The following is a 17,184-nucleotide window of genomic DNA, read 5'->3' on the forward strand; positions in this document are numbered from 1 at the left end:
GCACCAGTTTTGCACATTGTGTCAGCAGATTTGCTAAGTATTACTATGACTAAATCATGTGCATATCGTTTGCAATAATATTTAACTCTTTAATGAGTTCCTTCACTTCTAGATTCTACAGCAGCGGGGACAAGACCCCTCCTTGCAGACACCCCTCTCATTCATCATTGTGGCTTTTATCTTTCTTCTACTCAGTATGGCCTTAATCCACCTGGGTATGGTGGTCTCCGTACCATGCCCTTCAGCAGCCTTAACCATGGATTTGAAGGTTGTATTGCTAAAAAAACCCTTGATATCTAGGAAGATGCAGAGAGCAATTTCCTGAAAGTGTAGAATTTTTACTACCCTCACAACAAATTGGTAAAGTGCTGTTTCACATGATTTGCTTGGTTGATATGCATGCTGGTTTACATGTGGAGGAATTTCACATAACCTGTTTTCCTTAAAGTGCACATTAACCAGTTTTTCTAATGTGTTTAGAAGAAAGGAAGAGACAATGATTGGTCTCATATCCTTAGCTGTGGTATCATAAATTCTCCATGTCTTTGTAATGAAAAGAATTCTCACTGTTCTCCAAGCATTAGGAATGATACCTGCTGCTAGACTGACACTAAACAGTGTATGCAGGTATCTAATTAATCCCTCTCCTGCTGGTTCAAGTAGAGATGGGAAGATTCCATCTGGGCTTGGTGACTTGAACAGTTGAAACATTCCCATTGCGCACTGTATTTTTCTGAAATTGACACATTCTCTGGTAGATTTCCAGTTCTCCATTTGATTATCTTCAAAACAAAGCCTCACAGTGACTGACTCTTGGTCTGTGTTTTCTGCAAGAGGGCATTGAGGGAAGTGAGTTCTGAGGAGCATATCCAGTATCTCACTCACTGTCCTTGTATACCCACCATCCTTCTTCCTTAGAGTACCTCCTGGATCAGTTGGTATTCCAGTGAGGACCATCTGAACAAGCTCCACCTGCTGGAAGGTTATGTTGACCGTTGAATATCCCCATTTGATAACTGTCATCTATAAAACCAAGACTGCAGTATTAAAGGTCTGTTTCCTTATTTCTTGCCTCAACTTTTTCTGTATCTGATTATCTTCAGAAGTGGCAGTGTTAGCCTCTTCCCCCATGACCACATAAATAGTTGTTGGTTTCTTGTAACTTATGTTTTTCATCATGTCTGTGTCACAACAGTGTTCTGGTTTGTTCTTCCACTGCTCCCTTCTTCCAATTGCCACACTGAAAGGTTTATTAAAGAAGCTGGAAGGTACTGTGCTACCACTCGGTGGCTTCTCCCATCATGCACTGCTGTTCGCAGTCTGGCCTCAGCAACCAGAGAATGGTCATGTGTGCATGAGTTGCATTAATGTGAGAGTGTGTGTGTATGTTGTCTATTTCCGATGAAGGCCTTGTTGGCTGAAAGCTTACTTTCTGACAGATATTTTGTTGTGCCTATCCATGACTAAGCGTCTCCATTATATGGTGAGTAGCAGCTACCCCTTCATAATATTGTCGTATTCCATTCTGAATTTCCATTGTTTGATATGTTCAATTTAGTTATGATTACTACCCTTATAAGTCCAAAGGCTATAGGTGGCAGTAAAAAAGTGAGTGTATGGGATAATTTAGTATAAAAGTGTATGAAAATAGTTCTACACCTACATCTATGTGATTACTCTGCAGTTCTCAGTTAAGTGCCTGACAGAGAATACATCGAACCGCCTCTGAGCTACTTCTCCACTGTTCCACTCTTGAACAGGACTCGGAAAAATACTTAAATCTTTCTGTGTGAGCTCTGATTTCTCTTATTTTATTATGGTAATCATTTGTCCCTAGGTGGGCGCAACAAAATATTTTCACACTCTGAGGAGAAAGTTCATGACTGAAATTTCATGAGAATTGTGATCAAGCAGTGAAAAATGCCTTTGTTTGAATGACTGCCACCCCACTTCGTGTATTATATCCAAGGCACTCTCTGCACTGTTTCAAAAATAGTACAAAACAAGCTGTCCTTCTTTGAACTTTTTCTATGTTCTCAATCAGCCCTATCTGATGCAGACCCATGTCTCACAACAGTCCTCCAGAAGAGGGTGGACAAGCATAGTGTAAGCAGTCTCTTTAGTAAACATGTTATATTTTCTAAGTGTTTTGCCAGTTAATCACAGTCTTTGGTTTACTTTCCTCATAAAAATATCTATGTGATTTTTCTAATTTAAGTTATTCATAACTGTAATCAATAAGTATTTAGTTGAGTTTTCAGCCTTTAGACTTGTGTGATGTATCATGTAACTGAAATTTAGCAGATTCTTTCTAGTGCTCATGCAAATGATTTCTCATTTTTCATGCCACTTTTTGCACCATACAGATATCTTGTCTAAATCATTTTGCAATTTTTTTGACCATCTTATGACTTTACATGATTGTAAATGACAGTATCATCTGCAAGGGAATGCCAAATGTTACTTGTATTTTACTTGATGACTTTCCATCAATTATTAAAACCTGACACACAACTGAAACGATAATATATAGGCATGCAATTAATTAGAAGTCACTTGTGAGGAATAGTATCAAAAGTCTTCTGGAGACGTAAAAATATGGTATAAATTTTGTGCCCCCTATCAATAGCACTCATTACTTTGTGAGAATAAAGAGCTAGTAGTGTTTCACTATAACTATATTTGCTGTATATGTGTTGGCTGTTTGTTAATAAATCATTTTCTTTGAGGCGATTCATAATGTTTGAGCACAGTGTTTGTTCCAAAATCCCTCTGAAAATCGACGTTAGTGATATGGGTCTATAATTCATTGGAATACTCCTATTTCCTCTCTTGGATATTGGTGTTACTTGTGCAACTTTCCAGTCTTTTGGTGCAGGTCTTACTATGAGGGAGCAGTTGCATATGATTGCTAAGTGTGGAGCTACTGTATCAGAATACTTTGAAAGGAACGTGACTGGTATACAATCTGGTCTGCAAGCCTAGCCTTTTGTAAGTGTTTTAAGCTGCTTCACTACGGCAAAGATATCTTCCTCTAAGCTAATCATGTTGGCAGATGTTCTTGGTCGAATTCTGGAGTATTTACTTTGTCTTTGTTTCTGATGGAATTTTGACAAACCATGTTTAGTAACTCTGTTTGAGTGCGACTCTCAACAACATCACCATTGTTATCATGCAGTGAAGTTATTGGTTGCATCCTGTCATTGGCACTTTATATACAACCAGAACCTCTTTGGGTCATCTGCCAAATTTCGAGACAGAGTTTCATTGTGAAAACAATTAAAAGCATCTCGCATTGAAATTCATGCTAAATTCAAACTTCTGTAAAACTTCATCAATTTTGAGGTGTTTGCATTCTTTTAAATTTGGCACACTTTTTTCATTTCTTCTGGAATAGTGTTCTGACCTGTTTTGTGTACCATGGAGAATCAGTAACATCCCTCATTAATTTATTTGGTATATATCTCTCAATCACCATTGATACTATTTCTTTGAATTTAAACCACATGTGCTGTGCACATACATAGTCAGATTGAAAGGAGTGGATATTGTCTCTTAGGAAGTCCAGCTACAACAACCTTGTGGTCACTAATCCCTGTATCTGTCCTCATGCTACTTATTTGATCAGGATTATTCATTGCTAAGTGGTCAAGCATGTTTTGGCAACCATTTACTTTTCACAATATAAAGAAGATTGAAAAACATTATAGCAAAACAACATCATCTAGATTCCTGGAAAAATAGGAGGGTGTCTTCCCAGAGTGATCAAAATTAGGAACAGAAAAAATTATATATTGTACTTATAAGAGAAGCTGATGTGGAAGGTACAGATAGTCAAATTAGCAACAAAAACATGGGTTAGCTTATGAAACTTCTTCGACAGAAACCTAGAATTTTTTCATGCTTATCTGTGTGTGCCTGTCTTTTCTGCTGCTTGGTAAGCACAAACTGTTCTGCCTTTTGATTGCAGTCATGGGAATTTTCTTTACAGCCATTTCTTACATGATATATTATCACTAGATGTATCCAGTTTATTAATAGCAGCATGAGATATTGTTTAAAATCTCAGTCCCTATGCAGACTGATAAAGTAGGTTCACATTGAATAACAAAGAGAGAAATTAAAATATGACAGTTAACTCTAATATAGTGTCATGAATGTTAATTGTAGAAACTGCAAATTTTTTTATTGAAATTGTGCCTATTTCCTTGCCTGTACCCTATGAAAATTTGGACTTAATATAATTAGTTTTCCAAGGTACTGGATATGGAACGTTATAAAATGAATTTTTCAGTTTGAAGTAGATCATGCACTGATATGAAATATCCTGGTTGATTGAAACACTGTGCTGGACTGAGACTTAAATTCAGAACCTTTGCCTTTCACAGGCTTTTGGATCACAATGGACTTTTTTGCTTCCCATACTTGTTACTCGGGAACAATGAAATGGGGTGCAGGGGAAGTGAAATATTTAAGACATATTAATGCATTATTAAAAAGCATAGTGAAAATCATAGACATGTAAACAACATACTTGATTTAGAGCACTAGGTAAAGCTAACATTGCAATGAAACAATACTATGAGAAGGAAAGTGGAATGCTATTAAGTCACACCTATCATGACGATATAGTGAAAAAAAATCTGTCAATTTTTGGAATATTGCAGCACAGTGATAAAATTTTGCACAAGCCACCATTGCTTTTCCGTAGTTACCCCTTTTCGTACACCAGTCTTTTTTCTTCATCCATCTTCCTAACCCTTGAACCCTTCTGCCAAAAGAAGGAACCACTGGTTCCAAAAGCTTGCACATTTCCTTAACTGTTGTATGTTTTTTCTCCAGGTGCTGCTGTTTGATCAGTAAATTTTTTATATACCAAATTGTATTATATGGAGTACGTATATAGATGTAGATGTGGATATTGTAGTGCGGGAATGTTTCCTTACCTTATTTGTAATTTGATTACAAAATAGGAGAGCAAGGCATGATAGGTGCTGCACAAAGAAAATGTTCACACGTGGTGAAGGAACACATCTAATCACCGACTATTCAACTACAAAGAACACATGAAATAGTCTCAAAATTCATAAGTTCTGGACAAAGTCATTTGCTGACATCTGGAAAGATGTGTGGTGCAGTAGAAAAGGTGGACACCAAGCAAGGTGGCAGTCTCGTCCCCAAGTTTGAGCAACACAACAATATTCTGATGTGAGGCATGGAATTAATTTAGCAGAAGATGTGGCATGAAACACCATTTACATGCCCAGTTGCATGGCAAGAGTAGAGACAATGTGATGCGGGTGTCTCTCAAAATTCCACAGTATGCGTCGCCACATGGCTTGACCATAGCAGTATTGGTGCAGAGCAGGATGTTGACACCGTGAGGAGAATATGGAAACTGGTCAAGGCTAGGTCAATGGGAATCTCGCTATGAACTACGCTGTTGATCTCTACTGGTAGCCAGCAAATGTAGTGCAGAAACAACAAATCAAACATGCCAAATTCAAACAGACACAGAATCCCCAAGATTGGCGATCTTTTACAGAAGCTCAAAATTTAGCGCGGACTTCAATGCGAGATGCCTATAACAGTTTCCACAACAAAATGTTGTCTTGAAACCTGGCAGAACATCCAAAGAGATTCTGGTCATATGTGAAGTATGTTAGCGGCAAGAAACAATCGATGCCTTCTCTGTGTGATAGCAATGGAGATACTATCGAAGACAGTGCTGCCAAAGCAGAGTTACTAAACACAGTCTTCCAAAATGCCTTCACAAAAGAAGACAAAGTAAATATTGCAGAACTCGAATCAAGAACAGCTGCCAATATGAGTAACGTAGAAGTAAATGTCCTCTGAGTACTGAAGCAACTTAAATCACTTAATAAAAGCAACTCTTCTGGTCCAGACTGTATACTAATTAGGTTCATTTCGGAGTATGCTGATGCATTAACTCCATACTTAACAATCATATACGACCGTTTGCTCGATGAAAGATCCGTACCCAAAGACTGGAAAGTTGCAGAGGTCACACCAATAGTCAAGAAAGGTAGTATGAGTAATCCACTTAATTACAGGCCCATATCGTTAATGTCGATATGTAGCAGGATTTTGGAACATATATTGTGTTCGAACATAATGAATTACCTCAAAGACAATGGTCTATTGATACACAGTCAACATGGGTTTAGAAAACATCGTTCCTGTGAAACACAACTAGCTCTTTATTTACATGAAGTGTTGAGTGCTATTGACAAAGGACCTCAGATTGATTCCATATTTCTGGAAGGCTTTTGACACTGTACCACGCAAGCAGCTTGTAGTGATATTGTGTGCTAATGGAATATCATCTCAGTTATGTGACTGGATTTGTGATTTCCTGTCAGAGAGGTCACAGTTCATAGTAATTGATGGAAAGTCATCGAGTAAAACAGAAGTGATTTCCGGCGTTCCCCAAGGTAGTGTTATAGGCCCTTTGCTGTTCCTTATCTATATAAACGATTTGGTAGACAGTCTGAGCCACCGTCTTTGGTTGTTTGCAGATGACGCTGTCATTTATCCACTAATAAACTCTTCAGAAGATCTAAACAAACTGCAAAATGTTTTAGAAAAAAATATCTGAATGGTGCAAAAAGTGGCAGTTGACCCTGAATAACGAAAAGTGTGAGGTCATCCACATGAGTGCTAAAAGGAACTCGTTAAACTTCAGTTGCACGATAAATCAGTCTAATCTAAAAGTTGTAAATTCAACTAAATGCCTAGGTATTACAATTATGAACAACTTAAATTGGAAGGAACACATAGAAAATATTGTGGAGAAGGCTAACCAAAGATTGTGTTTTATTGGCAGGACACTTAGAAAATGTAACAGACCTACTAAGGAGACTGCCTACACTATGCTTGTCCATCCTCTTTTAGAATACTGCTGCACAGTGTGGGATCCTTACCAGATAGGACTGATGGAGTACATCGAGAAAGTTTGAAGGAAGGCAGCATGTTTTGTATTATCCCGAAATATGCGAGAGAGTGTCACAGAAATGATTCAGGATTTGGGCTGGAAATCGTTAAAAGAAAGGCATTTTTCATTGTGACGGAATCTTCTCATGAAATTCCAATCACCAACTTTCTCCTCTGAACGCGAAAGCATTTTATTGACACCGATCTACTTAGGGAGAAACGATCACCACGATAAAATAAGGGAAATCAGAACTCATACGGAAAGATATAGGTGTTCATTCTGTCCGCACGCTATACGAGATTGGAATAATAGAGAAATGTGAAGGTGGTTTGATGAACCCTCTGCCAGGCACTTAAATGTGATTTGCAGAGTATCCCTGAAGATGTAGATGTAGATGCATAAGTACCTGGTCACATGGCAGGATCAATAGCTTGGGGCAGAAGAAACAAGTGAACGGAGAAACTTGCTGCCTTGTAAGCTAGGAACTGCTAAAACAGATGTGCAACAAAAGGCTTCCACAAAGTCCCGCCATCACCCTCTGCATGAGGGGAGCATGGGTTGTGAGTAAGGTGGCGATGGTGAAGGCTGGTACCAGTGGGAGGCAGCATCTTATACCTGTGGTGAGGATGTGGGCTATGGGATCAAGACTGCAGTTGCCAGTCATGTGATGAGGGCAGGTGCTGGACTTGAGGGTGCCAAGTGTGAAGTGTGAAGTGTGAAGTGGGTGGAGCATCACTGCTGGGTGGCAGCATGGAGAGGTTGTCAGCCTGGTGGGCCGTTTGACAGCTGAAAGTGCACGTGCTGGGCACTGTGAGTCTGAATTGCCAGTGCCTCCAGTGTGAGGGTGGGCGGTGGCAGCTGTGGAGTGCACTGCTGGGAGCGCAAAAAATAACACTGTTGTGGAAGTGGTTGACACTGTGATGCAGTGTGGTGGCATAGCTGGCTGTTGACAGCGGCAGAGGGGAATTCGCTGTATCAGCGATTGGTGGTATGGGGGAAGGGGTGTGGGCATCCTCTGCATCAGGGAGACTGGTGCCTTTGTTGTCAATGGCCGGTGAGATACGGTGGCACCATCATAGCACGGTAGGTTTCCCATGGTTTCCTCAATTGTAGTGTGACAGGCCTATGCCAAAAGACTTCGGCGGTTGGGGTGCTTGGCAGCATAGGCGGCGGCAGCAGCGTGGTTTTAATGAGGATGATGGTCGGGCTGAATGGTATGGGACCTGGCAGCAAAAAAATGGTTCAAATGGCTCTGAGCACTATGGGACTTAACATCAGTGGTCATCAGTTCCCTAGAACTTAGAACTAATTAAACCTAACTAACCTAAGGACATCACACACATCCATGCCCAAGGCAGGATTCGAACCTGCAACCGTAGCGGTCACGCGGTTTCAGGCTGAAGCACCTAGAAATGCACGGCCACACCAGCTGGCATCTGGCACCATATAGCGAGCCTGAGTCTTTTGATGGAAATGCTGGTAGGTGTGTTGTGGAGTTGAAATGTAAATATCTTGGAGTCCTACTTCAGAACCCTGTGGGGGCTTGAAGTTGTGTGGGTAAACTGGGGGCTGGTGAGTGTCGCTGCGTAACATAAATGTGTGCATGGTGTGAGGTCACCATGAATGAATCCCCTGCATTCCCCATGGTTGGGGGGGGGGGAGGGTGGGAGGAAGGGTTGCAGGTGAGCCGTGCAGTACTGCAAGATGGTGATGAACTCAGTGATGAGGTCATCTGCAGGTAGGTGGGCGGGCTCCAGGAACTCAGCCGGGACAGCGAGTGGCTGGCTGTAAACAAGTTCAGTGGCAGACATCCCAAGGTTGGCAAGCAATATTGAGGCCGAGGAGTACCAGGGGCAGGGCAGCGGTCCATCTCTTGCTATGACAGGTGAGAGAGGCCGTCAAGGTATGATGGAACCGTTCCACCATGCCGTTGGTTGACAGATGGCAGCTCCATGTTTGGTGGAAACCAATGCCATAGAGGTCTGTTAGCATGTGATAAAGTAAAGATGTAAACTGGTATCCGCGGTCCACAGTGACAGCTGAAACAAGTGATCCATGTGGAGACGAAGGTGGTGGCTACCATGGTGACAGTTATGTCAGGAATTGGTGTTGTCTCAGGTCAGTGGGTGAACCTGTCCACCATGGTGAAGAGGTAGCAGCAGCCATCAGAGGAAGGTAGAGGGCTGACGAAGTCAATGCAAATGTGGGCATAGCAATGTGTGAAGTCTAGGTAGGCAGCGATGGGGTCATTCATGTGGCGGCTAACCTTGATGCACTGACAGGCGAGGCAGGTGCCTTCCTAGTTCCTGCATTCCCTCTGAATACCTGGCCACATGAAATGTCCATCACCAGAATGGCAGATGTGTGCTCGTTGGGGTGCACCAGGTTATGTAAATGGTCGAAAGCGGCCTTGTGGAAGGTGCTGGGCAGGAACAAGCACAGTGAGCTGGTGGATACATTGTACCCCAGATACTGTTGTCTGAGCCAGGAGCTGGCATACATTGAAGGCAGAGTCCAGTGACGGCATCCAGACACGAGGGGGTAAATTCCGAGTCATGCTCCTGGACAGTGCTAATGCCTTAAGATGACAGTGCAGGTGTGGGTGAGGCAGTCAGTGATGACATTGTCAATTCTGGCAATGTGATGTATGTTGGTAGTAAATTCGGGATTGAACAACAGCTGCCAGGATTGATGGCGACACTGGTTGAAGTGCTTTGCAAGGGCCTACATTATGGGCTTGTTCGGTGAAGACTATGAAATGACATGGCCTCGAATGATGACTAAAAGTATTTGCCTCATAGATTGCAAGGATACTGTGTTGCATGCACTCCAGCATCATTGAGTGGCAGAGAGCTTGCTGGAGAAGAAAGTAAGTGGCTGCCAGACGTCACCGACAGTCCGTTGGCCATCTAGCTGGTGTCGACCACAATGGCAAGTGGGATGGAAGTGCTGAGCAGAGTAGCATCCTCAAAGTCATGCGTAGCAGCAGAGAAGCTGTGTTCTATTTTATTCATTGATGGCACTGGCCTGCTCCCCTTCGTTTGGCCAGCTTTGATTGTGGTGGTGTGTAGCTTCTGCATAGCAGTGGCATTTGTCAGATGGTGGCAGGAGAAGTTTAACATGCCTTGGAAGTGACAGAGGTGTTCCTTGGGCATCACAGAAAACATGAGTATGTCATAAAAGTAGGCAAAACAGCAGGGCAAGCCATGCAGTGTACTGCCCAAGAAACACTGTCACATTTGGGTGCCATTATGGAGGCCGAAGGTCGTACAGGCACCCTTGTAGAGTGCAAGTGGCATGATGATGGTGACCTTCTGGATGTATTTGTGTGTCTGGATGATAGCCTCGTGCAGTCATTTGTGCTGAATCTTGTAGCTTGGGCTAGCCCATTATTTTAGCTGCTTAAGAACAGCACTGGGTATCAGTCAGGTATGTTGGGGTTTTTTAGCTTCTGGTAATCACTTCTTGGGTACAGGAGTCTTCCTTTTTCTTGACAAAGTGAAGAGCAGATGCCCACGGGCTCTTCAAAGGGTGCAGCACACCGGCAGTGAGCGGCCTGTCGAACTCAATCTTGGCGATGCTGAGTCTGTGCGGTGGTAGGTGCCATGGCTGGCAGAAGACGGGTGGTCCAGGAATGGTGTCAGTCTAGTGAACAGTTGATTGGTGGACCTTTTGAGGGGCGCTGGATGGGCATGTGAGAGCAGGAAATTGTGCCTTTAGGTCGACATAGGGGCTGGAATATGCTACCTGCTTCGTGTGTGTTTGTGAATTTCTAAGTGGCCAACTGAGGTCATCAGTCCCTAGACTTAAACTAACTTATGCTAAGAACAACACACATACCCATGCGTGAGGGAGGGAGGCCTTGAACCTCCGGCAGGAGGGGCTGCACAATTCGTGACATGGCACCTCAAACCACGTGGCCACTCCAAGCAGCCTGCTTCACGTCTAAAAGAACTGTGAAACGAGTGGTGCACTTTGTTGAGCTCTCTGTCACTGTCAGTGAGGTGTCAGCATGCAACATCAGCGAGCAGGGAGTAGTGTCCAATGAAGTCTGCAGCGATAATGGGGTCAGTGACGTCAGTGATTGTGAATGTCCAGGTGAGGTCCCGTTGGAGGCCGAGATCAAGGTCATGGTGATGTATGCCATAGGTGGTGATGGTGGTGTTGTTTGCTGCCTTCAGGACGATAGCTGAGATGGTGCCAGGGTCTTGTACGAGCTGATACAGGAAATTGACAACTTGGAGAAGCTGTTGATCAGGAATGGCATAGCAGAGCAAACATCATGGATGAGCAGATGCTGGGAAATTGAGCAACAGCTGGGTGTGCATAATTGCAGCGACCATTTCCATTTGGGTGCCAGGAGCAGGCTCCCTGCAGTTCACAGCATCTGGGCTGAAATGCTCATTGTACCAGCAGAGGCTGGCTATGTTGCGAAAAGTGTTTGCAGGTTGGCTAGGGCTGTGGTGGCAGTAGTTGTTGTTCCGCTAGTGGCTGGAGCTGCACGAATAGTGGCGATTGGAATCGATGCAGGCCACAGTAGCTTGCAGCATTGTTGTGTAGGTGCTGAGATGGGTGAGGACGTCATATACCCCCCAGTTACTGGTCACTGGCTGTGGGCTGGCGGGACTGGAGCAGCTGGTATGTCATTAATGGTATGTTGAGTGGCAAGGGTGGCTCAAAATGGTGTGGCCGGCGGAGTGACGGCCAGCTGGCTATGCTGGATGGTGGTGGCTCTATCATGTGGCAATGACAGTTGTGAGCAGTGAGGCCAGCATCTTGTGAACATGGTGAGGCTGGCAGCGTTGCTGAAGGAGAGGTCAGCATGAGACGCCACAGCTGTCTGTATCGGGGCCGGGAGGTGAGCTAGCCAGATGTTGTGTGGGAAGCTGTCAGAGACCATTTATGGCTCCATCAGGTTTCAGAGAAGGTGCAGGACTTGCGAGGGTTTCCGGTCCCCACACTGCTCAAGGGGAATGAGGGCCAGATGCGCTGCATTTCAGACGACGTGAGTTCTGTCATGAGATGTTGCTGGAGTGTCTCATTGCGGGTGGTGTTTGGAGGTAATGAAATGACTATGTGGACCTCCATCACTCACTACAGACCAAGCTGTTGTTGTCTACCGGTAGCCAGCGAGTGTAGTATGCAGGAATTTGTCAGATGGCAGGATCAATAGCTTGGGATGGAAGTAACACACAAAAGATAGAAACTCGCTGCCATAGCAGACGGCCATTGTGAACTAGAGACATATGGAGCTGTTAAGACAGCTGTACGGCGAAAGGTTGCCACAGTAATATGCGTATTTTCTTATGTGATTTTTGGTTTTCAACACAAATTTGCTTGAAAGGAACAGTAGCGCATAATTCATTTGAATTTGATATCATGAGAAATGTAATTAATTATCATTCTAATAATATGAATATTATATGTATGTTATTGTTACAGCATATTTTAGTTTAAGAGCTAAATAAATTTATAATTTCAGTATTAAGTTGAAAGATACTCCTTCCTCTTAGGTTATAGAGTACCTGGTATCAGCTGGTGCTAATTTACATGCCAGAAATGTCTTGGGGGAGACAGCACTTCATGTAGCAGCTCGTTCCTGGTGCTTGGAGACATTTAAATTTTACCAGGATTCAGGTATTCCAATGGATTCACTGGACGTTTATGGCAGAACTGTTCTTCACCATGCTGCTGCATCTAAGTCACGGGAAATACTGAAGTACCTGTTGGAAGGAGATTGGGTACCTATTGACTGCAAAGACAGATATGGGCAGACACCACTAATGCTATCTTCAAGCTATCCAAATGGCGTAAGTAATTAAGAGTGTGTTTAAATAATTTATTATAATTATTTGAGTATCATTCTAAAATATAGCAGATGTTACTAAAATGTCTACTCTAAAAGATATTATGAAGTAATAAGACTGAAAGAAACAAAGAAATGTTGACAAATCCTTAGTTCTTTATCTTAAAGCAATTTTCTTAGCCACTGGGTGCTAAAGTATCAGAGAGAAGAAATGTAAAATATGGAGCTCAGAATATTATCAGTTTTTGTAATATTTCATTGTTGCTGCATTCTTTGATAAAAAGTGCTGATATTAGGGAAACAGTGGTACTGGAGTTATAGTCACATTTCAAAGTGGTAATATAATTACTTATTGTTTTAGGAATCCTGTTTAATCAATTTTATTTATAAATTTTAAGGTTTGAGCTTTCCAGCTGTAGCACTCTTAGTAGATTCAGCCCAATATAAACAAATGTGAATTACAGAAAAGCTGAAAAAATCAAGCTATTCTCAACCCAAAGGTCTGGTTATCACAGGTGAGATTATTGTTGATCCCATGGTGTGATTGAATTCCTGGATGTATTGTATTCTGTTCAACACATTCTGTTTTGCATCATGTCATCAAACAAGCTAGAAACAAGCTCTATACACAAAAAATTGAATATTCCAGGAACAAAGCAAAAATAATTTTGTGCATTTAAGGCATGAAGCAGATAAACCTGATACAGCAAATGCTGTTAAATTGCATGGTGATAAGAGATGCTAGGCAGATTGTGTTAGGCCAGAAAAATTGGAAACTAAATTCAGTGAATTCTTCAGAACAGTTGCTGTAAACACTAGTTTAATATTATAGTTGACCATGCACTGGGTAGATATGCATTCAGTAGAATACTTCATAATGGGAGGGACTCTCTGTGGTGTACAGCCATTGTAAAGAAACATCTAAAGAAATAGAATAGGTGTAAAACTAAGTATAGGACTGTAGATAGAGCAATGCTGAATGAAACACATTTGGCTGTCAAAATGGCAATGTGTGAAGTCTTCAGTGACTACCGTAGCGGAATATTGTCAAGTGATCTTTCACAAAACTCAAAGATATTCTGGTGCTATGTGAAGGGTGTTAATAGCACCAAAGCATGTCAAGTTCCTAACAAATGAAATCGGAACTGAAATTGAGGATAGCAAAGCAAAAAATGGGAATGGTTAACTCTATTTTCAAATGTCCCTCTACAAAGGAAAACCTAGGAATATTGTCCCGATGGAACCTGTAACATTCCAGTCTTATGGTTACCATCCCTGCGTTATGTAATACTAGATCAATGCTCTTATATTTCCAGCTGTAGTTAAATTCAATTACTTTTCGATAATAGGAAAAAGGCTTTTAGAAGAATAATAACAATAACAAACAATAGTAGTTACAATACCCTCTGTACCATAAACAATCAAAATCAGATTCAGGAAATTAATATATGGAAAATGTTTAGATAAAAGAATAATATATTTCATTCTCATCATCTGTGAATGGTAGGAATTAAATCTCAAGCCTAATTAACAAAATATAGGTCATTGATCATTTGTCATTGTTAGAATGCTTATTTCTGGCATTTCAATATTAATGTGATTTTTATGTGTTTAGAAAATGTCTTAAACTTGTTCTAGCAAAGTAGGGAATATTATAGAGTGTTTGATAATACAGTTAAACTGTTTCATATTATAAATTATGTTTTGCATTATTATAACCAATAGTAAATTGTGGGAAGAGTGTAAATACTTGGCCTCAAGTATTGTTAGGAGAGTTGAGTGGTGGACCCACCAGAGGACAGATCTCTGTGTACAGTTGAGATAAGTTCTCGGTGCATCATTCAGGTTTGGATTTACAATATAGCAACTCGTGTGTTGGACATTGTCTAAAACATCATATTAGAACAGTGAAGTGATGGATTATTTCACAATGTTAAACAGTTTGATTAAATATCGCAAAAGGCAGAATGATACGTGACTTTATATTCGTACTTTGTTGAGTATTAGTGTTGAACAATGCAATGGACCTCACACACGCATTTCTATCAAATCACTGAAGCTGGACTATTGAATATTGCCAGTGTAGTATGTGCTACCATCGGTTAGCTGTAGTAGTAACAATGAGTCTTATTACACCGAAGGGTGATCATGAGCTCATAAGATACAGGTTTTGAAGTGAATAAATCTACATACTTACTTTACTTCAGTTGTGGTCTACATAATTGTAGTGAAATCCATTATGGTATCCTATATTTATTGAACAAGCATATTTTAGCTCATGTATGCAGTTGTCGAGGGACACCAAAGGCAAGATATTCACAGGTTTTTAAACCATTTTTAACTATTCACTAACTGGTGGGATGTTGCACACACTTGTATCACTGGAAAGATAGGTGAACTCAGTACTAGTATCAGTGGTGTTCAGAAAAAGCTAAAATCATTAAAATTGAATGAAGTTCCAGGGCCCAATGAAATTCCTAGCAGATTCCATCTCTCTCTCTCTCTCTCTATCTCTCTCTCTCTCTCTCTCCTCTAACTACAGTATATCATAGGTCCCTTGAACAAAAAGCTGTGCCCAGTTCTTGGAAAAGAGCTCAGGTCACATCTGTCTACAAGAAGGGTAGTAGAAGTGATCACCAAAACTACCATTCAGTATCCTTGACAAAGAATCTTAGAACATATTCTGAGCTGAAACATAATTCGGTGTCTCAAACAGAGTGGTCTCCTCCATGCCAACCAGTATTGATTCCAAAAAATGGTTCAAATGGCTCTGAGAACTATGGGACTTAACATCTATAGTCATCAGTCCCCTAGAACTCAGAACTACTTAAACCTAACTACCCTAAGGGCATCACACAACATATTGATTCCAAAACATCAATCAAATGAAACCCAAATTGCACTTTTCTCACATGATACATTGAAAGCTTTAGATCAAGGCAGTCAAGTAGATGCAGTATTTCTTGATTTCCAAAAAGCATTTGACTCAGTACCACACCTGTCTTTAATGTCAAAAGTATGGTCAAATGGGTATCAAGTGAAATTTGTGACTCATAGGGAGGACACAGTGTGTTATCTTGGATGGAAAGTCATTGCCAGATGTAGAAGTAACTTTGGGTGTACCCCAGGGAAGTGTGTTGGGAACCTTGCTGTTCAAGTTGTATATTGATGACCTCATAGTATTATTGATAGTAACCTCAGACTATTTGTGGAAAATGAAGTTATCTATAATCAAGTGCTGTCTGAAAGAAGTTGCATAAATATTCAGTCAGATCTTGATAAGATTTGAAAGTGGTGCAAAGATTGACAACTTGCCTTGAAATTTACAGAATTTTTCACAAAATGAAAAAAATGTATTTTCCTATGGCTATAATATCAGTAAGTCAGACTTAGTTGTTGGTAAAGCAGATGGTAGACTTCAGTTTATTGTTAGACTAATGAGGAAGTGCAATCAGTTTACAAAAGTGATTGCTTACAAAATCACTTTGTGACCAATTATAGAATATTTCTGAAGAGTGTGTGGTATCTGTACCAAACAGGACTAACAGGCAATATTGAATGAATGCAGAGAAGGTCAGCACAAATGGTCACAGGTTTGTTTGACCCATGGGAGAGTGTCACAGATACACGGAAGGAACTGAATTGGAAGACACTTGAAGATAGAAGTAAATTATCCTGAGAAAGTCTATTAGCAAAGTTTCAAGAACTGGCTTTAAATGATGACTCTAGGAATATACTACAATTGCCTATGTTTAGTTCACATAGGGATTGTGAGGATAAGATTAGAATAATAACTGCACACACAGAGGCATTCAAACAATCATTCTTCCCATGTTCAATATGTTAATAGAATGGGAAAAAACCCTAACAACTTGTACAGTGGGATGTAACCTCTGGCATGCACTTCACGGTGTTTGCAGAGTATGGATGTAGGTGTAGATGTATACATAGCATCACTATCATAACAATTACATTTACTTAGACATGCTATGCATACTCCATCAACAATATAACTTTTGCCAAACCAGCAGTTAGACAGATCATAAAATTCACTAGGTTACTTAAAAATGCCTATGATGGTATTTCAATCAAAGTACTTGTAGCCAGCTCCTGGGGTGGTGCAGTCGTGCATGGTGCCACAAGTGCTCAAGTGCTTATTTATGTTGTGCTGTCAAAATATTTTTGCAATAGCCACCAGAGGCTCTGTGTTCCACAACAATATTGTGCTAACTCTTAGACTGAACTTTGATAATAAACAGTTCCTAGTAACAGGCTAATTGTCATATCAGTTCCCTTATCTGCCTACAATGGATTCTTATTTGGAACCGAAGATGGCAGTGATCCGTAGGGCATCTGTATCACAAGAGGAATGCATCAGGCAAGTTTTGACACAAGAAGACATTGGCAATGGGAGACTGTCACA

At 41.1% G+C, this 17,184-nt stretch overlaps 1 protein-coding gene across 4 annotated transcripts in view; it reads left to right on the top strand.

The window, feature by feature from the left end:
- The window catches only part of LOC126418141 (serine/threonine-protein phosphatase 6 regulatory ankyrin repeat subunit B-like), a 352,754-nt gene that overhangs the window by 103,542 nt on the left and 232,028 nt on the right, over window positions 1–17,184 (top strand). For all 4 annotated transcript variants that reach the window (XM_050085172.1, XM_050085171.1, XM_050085170.1 and 1 more), the window contains exon 4: window positions 12,469–12,765. In XM_050085172.1, coding sequence (XP_049941129.1) covers window positions 12,469–12,765 — 297 coding nt within the window. The remainder of the gene's footprint in view (window positions 1–12,468; window positions 12,766–17,184) is intronic.

This window comes from Schistocerca serialis, chromosome 1 (genome assembly GCF_023864345.2).
Source record: "Schistocerca serialis cubense isolate TAMUIC-IGC-003099 chromosome 1, iqSchSeri2.2, whole genome shotgun sequence".
Lineage (NCBI taxonomy): Eukaryota > Metazoa > Arthropoda > Insecta > Orthoptera > Acrididae > Schistocerca > Schistocerca serialis.